The sequence below is a fragment of the Sinocyclocheilus anshuiensis genome, unplaced genomic scaffold (genome assembly GCF_001515605.1).
Source record: "Sinocyclocheilus anshuiensis isolate Anshui unplaced genomic scaffold, SAMN03320099.WGS_v1.1 scaffold1563, whole genome shotgun sequence".
Lineage (NCBI taxonomy): Eukaryota > Metazoa > Chordata > Actinopteri > Cypriniformes > Cyprinidae > Sinocyclocheilus > Sinocyclocheilus anshuiensis.
In genome coordinates, this window is record NW_015552706.1 from 551,559 (window position 1) to 557,145 (window position 5,587).

The following is a 5,587-nucleotide window of genomic DNA, read 5'->3' on the forward strand; positions in this document are numbered from 1 at the left end:
ACCTCCTCTCCTAGGTTCATGAAACGGTCGTCCATAAAATACATTGCTGTTCTGTTGTAAGTGATCTTAAAGATTCCTAAATGCATCTACTTTCGGAAGGCCAAATAAAGTGCTTTTGCTTTCGCCTAGAAACACGAGAGAAATGCTCTCTGACATGGCTGCATCAACGCTAACTGTGGTTACTGAAACCACGCCTTCTTTCTTTGCGTGAACATTTGGGCGGCATTACGCAAATATTTCCACATAGTGAAGTAGATATGTGGGGGCGTGTTAGAACGAGCCGTTTTAGGGGGGTGTGGCAGAGTCTTAACCTTGATAAAGAATATCTCTTTGGTTTTGAGACTTTAGTCTTTGCAACTTCAGGGATCTTATCTATGCACAATCAGCCACTCCAAAGATAAAGGAAAACTTGAAATCGCATCATATGACCCCTTTAAATATTATCTCACAATGGAGTGTTTTGAATGTGTGACAATAAAGACGGTGGACAGAGGTTTTGGATGCATCTAAATTAAATTATTTGCAGCGCATACAGAAAAATGGATGGTTCTAAAAAGGCCACTTCTAAGCACCAGACTGAAAAAGTGCCATGCGCTTGGCTGGCCATCAATCCCTCTAATGGAAATGGATGAGGGCAATCCACTCAGGTAGATGGAGGGAGAATGAGCCCTGATAATTACAGCCCTCGTTCAGAGCCAGAGACAGGAAAATGAGTGGCCTGATGCACGAGACCTGCTGCTCGACTTCAACAGACTGACAAATTGGAGACAATGCACAGCAGCTACAGAAGTGAACAAAGCGCTGATAAAAATAATCATACTAAAATAATAGACCAAAGCGGTTATTTTCTTAGTGATTAATAAAAAAAAAAAATTGGCTGACTCAGTTATAGTGCTCCTCAAATATGGCGGAACATTAACAAGTCGCTTTGAGGGCCATATTGGAAACACCTCCTATATGGTAATAAACAGTATGGTAATACCTACAATAACACGGTAGGAAATAAATACACTTTCATTCAATCGTTTCAGGTCAGTAAGTTATTTTTATGTTTTTGAAAGAAGTCACTTATTCTCATCAAGGCTGCATTCATTGAATTAAACATACAGTAAAAACAGTAATATTATTCAATATTATTACAACTGAAAATAATTGTTTTCTTTTTCAATTTATTTTAAAATATAATTTATCAATGTGATGACAAATTTCCAGTCTTCAGTGTCACATGAATCTTCAGAAAACATTCTAATATACAGATTTGCTGCTAAAGAAGCATTTCTTATTATTATCAATGTTAAGAACAGTTATATGTTTAATGTTGTTGTGGAAACCGTGATACATTTTTCTTTCTTGTCAGGATTTTTCAGGATTCCAAAACTTAAACAATTTTCTACAAACGTCCAGCTCCTGTTGCTCAAGATTTTCAATAACATACTTTACAACAAAGCTATCATAAATTTAGCTCTTTTACCGCCTCAAATCTATATTTTCAGGCTGGTAAGGTTAATGTGCATTCTAGAGAAAAAAAATACCTCTATCAAAAGGCAACTGCCATATTGAGAGTTATGATATTTTAGTTTTCTAATTAGATTTTTTGCATAGCTCCAGTTTGTCTGTTGAGTTAAAAAGAATAATATTTTTTTTTTATTATTTAGGAAATTAAAAAAGTACTTAATGTCATGATTATTTTTAAAAACTATTCACTACTATTATAAAAATTCAACCACTATTATTTTTCTCTGAATGAAAACATTTTATAGAAAAGTCTCAATCTTATTCAAATCTCTTTTTAAATAATACATTTAAAGCATTTACCACAATCATGACAACTGGTTTTTGTGTTTACCACATGATGATCATAGAAATGGTGCTTTGAAATGATCGTGATAATGATAAAATTATGCATGACGACCTCAAAACAAACAGCCAATCAGAGGAAGGAAATAATTATCTTGTGCAGGGTGTGAGGGTGCAGATGTGTGTGCAGGAATACACATACCTAGCTGAGTGCTCCTATACCGCCTGATGCTTCGCACCATCTCGGCCACTTTGTGCTAGAGTAAAAAAAAGAGAGAGATTTGATTGACAGTCATTCAGTGAATGGTATACGATAAAAAAAGATATTGTAACTGTGGCCACTAATTAGCTGTACAGGATATCCTGTATTAATCAGAGCCTCAGAGAGTTCATTTGATACTTCTAACGATTATTTTAGACATTTTGAGGGAAAAAGAATGCACAATGAAAACAATTCTTATTGCATTCAATACACCCTCATCAATTTGTCAATTTTAACCCTCTACCGCATGGTGTAGCCATATGGCAACATACTCTTTGTGTTAATTTCCTTGCCACTGTCTCTTTAAGAGAACATTCTCGGTTTTTTTGTTGGAAAGAGAAGACCTTAGTTTAGCCAGTGATGTGCTTTGATTAAGTCATATGACATGCAGTTTTTTTTCTGTGGTTGATGAAAAATACAGTAAAAACTGTAATATTGTGAAATATTTTTACAATTTAAAAATTGCTGTTTTCTATTTTAATATATTTTATTCCTGTGATGCAAAGCTGAATTTTCAGCATTATTACTCCAATTTTCAGTGTCACGTGATCCTTCAGAAATCATCCTAATATGCTGTTTTGCTGCTCAAGAAACATTTCTTAATCATTTCTTAACATTTCTTATCAATGTTGAAAACAGTTGTGCTGCTTAATATTTTTGTAGAAACCTTGAAATAAAAGTTTTAAAAAAACAGCATTTATTTGATATAGGAATCTTTTGTAACATTATAAATGTCTTTACTGTCACTTTTGATTGATTTCTTTACAAAATAATCTTACTAGCCCCAGACATTTGAACGGTAGTGGATATATAATAAATATTTACACAGATATTTAAAATTGTGAGAAACAGTTAAGCATATGCTTGAAAGTTGATTATTCGTTTTTATGCACAGCTGACAGAAATTAAGATGCATGCTTGTTATCACAACACTAACAAAGTATAGGGGGCTCTGATACATATGCATATTTTATTATGCTGTTCTGACTGTAATGTAGAATAATTAATTAATAATAAAAAATGGAAATCGTTTGGTTACAACATTTTTCTCGATTATTCTCGATTTTTAACCCTATTCTTACATTTTTTTAAATGAAAAGTTCCTGTTAGTGGAAGGATTAAGGTTACAGCTAGTCTGTAGACATTATAATTAGCTTTTTTAAGCATTACAGAAGTCTATGGTATGTCCTCATTTAGGTAGCTACATAAATATGTGTGTGCATTAATGTAAGCACATCATTACTTCCATTATATATGCCAACTCACCATCTTTTCAAAATTAACCAGCTCCCCATGGAAAGTCTTACAGCTCTCATGGAGGAAGGTCAGATCTGCAGAGAGAGAGTGAGAGAGTGAATGCATAATAAAGGGAACAGTTATGTAATGACATGTCATCATGCCATCACTCGTTCAGGCAGGCTTCTTCTTTCTGGCTGAGCTGAACTGAAGCTTGACATTCACACGCAAGAAAAGAGAAAGAGAAAGAGAGAGAGAAGGAGAAGTGAACAGTCATCATGTCATGATGGGTGATCTGTCTGTATCCGGGCCAGGTCTGGTGAAAAAAGAGAGAGAGGCAGGTAACATGAGAGGAAAGGAGAATGTTAGAGACACTACATGCTGTCAGGATGAGTGTACTGAATACAGATGATTGAGTAAAGAGAGAGAGAGGCCATATGCCAATGTATATATATTTTATAAATGTGCCTATAAAAGTAATTATCTGCATGTTTCACGCGACTGTTTGAGCCCTGCAGTTCAGCGGGAGCTCACTGTCTGTCTGCACGGTTCACAATTAGTGAATTGTGCAGCCCAACTATATAAAGTTTTGTTGACAACTGATGGGAAAAATTTTTTTTGGGAAATTAAATTAAATTACATTTTTATTTAATTTTTTAATTTAATTTAATTTAATTTAATTTAATTTAATTACCAAAAACATTTTTTTCCATTTATAATTTAAATATTAGATGGAAAAACTTAAACTAAGTTCTTAAAAATTTTTAATTTAAATAAACACTTTTACAGAAAAAAAAAAAAAAAACTAATAAAAATGACAAAAGCACATAACTAAATTACTAAAACAATCGAAAATTAAAAACGTAAAATTAAAAAACTATATAAATGATACATGACACTGGTATAAGAATGTACAATTCAATCAAATTATTCTATTATTATTATTATTTCAGCTATTTTATAAAAAAAATTTATTATTATTTAAAATTTTAAAAAGTACAATGCCTTTTTCTTAGCCATGGCAATAAAGTTACCTGAATTTTAAGAAAGAGAGAAAGAGAAGGAGGGGTGCATCATGCTTCACCTCCTGACCTGCTACTCTGAGGCCTGGGGCGGTTTTAACACAAAAGCCATTAAAAATGCAACACGTGTCACATTTCGCCTTGCCATCCCAAACAAACATCCCAAACCACCTCTCCAGCTTTCTTTTGAAGGTCCCTGTTTTAGCTCTTATATACTCTGAAATGTCCACCCAAATCATTTTAATGTATCAATCTACATTTACGATGAAGATAAAACGTGGCTACTGTCCTCAGGCATGCAGCATAATCAGCATAATCTAATTCACTAGATGAGATGCCAAATGCATTTCCATTACACATGTGCACACATACACGACTGCTGCTGGATTCACATTGAAAGTATGTTGGAATTCCAGATCAGTTGACATTTCTAGACACAAATGACACTGTCTGTCAACTACTAACATCATTCTAACATCTTTATCCCAGCAGACTCGTGACAATTTACACTTTCAGGACAGCAGCTCCACGCAGGAGACACAGTGTTCAAATCCGTGAAACACCAGGGATTCCCCACCGTCAGACTACAGATGAAGCCGTGCTCTGAGTAGTGACAGATCAGCATCTACAAAGCAAAGGGGCTCGAAGATTTTACAAGACATTGCCAAATGTTTGGAGTCGGACACATTGCATTGTGGGCAATAGTCCCTGAGCAATAAACTAGTTGTACACTGTAAATATTGTCAGTAATCCTTGTAGCACAAATGTATTGAGAAAAAAAAAACATACAGAAAAAGTGCTACTATACAGTATACTGTATACTGAATTAATTTCAGAAAGGATTCTAGTATAAAAGCATGCTAACTTAGCTGTGATAATTGATGATCTAAAGCAAAATACCAATCTAAGAAACAGAAAAGCACAGGGAACAGTGTACTAGCCTGCTACAGCCTCTTTACCTTAGTGATGTCTCATTTAAACTAGGGCTGGCTCGATACCACTTTTTCAGAACCGATACCGATCCGATACCAAAAAATCTGAGTATCTGCCGATACCGATATCGATCCGATATCAGCACAGTTTTTTAAAATCAGTGTAGAATTTCTATACCTCAATGTGAAGGTCGGTCATCAATCTTTTGCATGTTACACACAATCTACTAAATATAGACAGCGTTATTATAAAGAAAAATAACAAACAAAAAAATATATAATCATAATCTATGACAAAAATACTATTATAAACTAGGTTAATGGATAATTCAGTAGCA

General features: G+C 34.1%; 2 protein-coding genes across 2 annotated transcripts in view; one reads left to right on the forward strand and one right to left on the reverse strand.

Moving 5' to 3' along the window:
- Positions 1-1,314, forward strand: part of LOC107667750 (neurabin-2-like) — a 67,746-nt gene extending 66,432 nt beyond the window's left edge. The window contains exon 12 of the transcript XR_001631814.1: positions 1,305-1,314. The gene's annotated coding sequence lies outside the window, so the exon portion shown is untranslated. The remainder of the gene's footprint in view (positions 1-1,304) is intronic.
- LOC107667751 (rap guanine nucleotide exchange factor-like 1) overlaps positions 1-5,587 on the reverse strand; it is a 46,747-nt gene that overhangs the window by 3,490 nt on the left and 37,670 nt on the right. Inside the window, exons 13-14 of the mRNA XM_016459469.1 lie at positions 3,326-3,390; positions 2,000-2,054 (exon numbers count right to left, since the gene is read on the reverse strand). Of these exons, the coding sequence (XP_016314955.1) occupies positions 2,000-2,054; positions 3,326-3,390 (120 nt within the window). The remainder of the gene's footprint in view (positions 1-1,999; positions 2,055-3,325; positions 3,391-5,587) is intronic.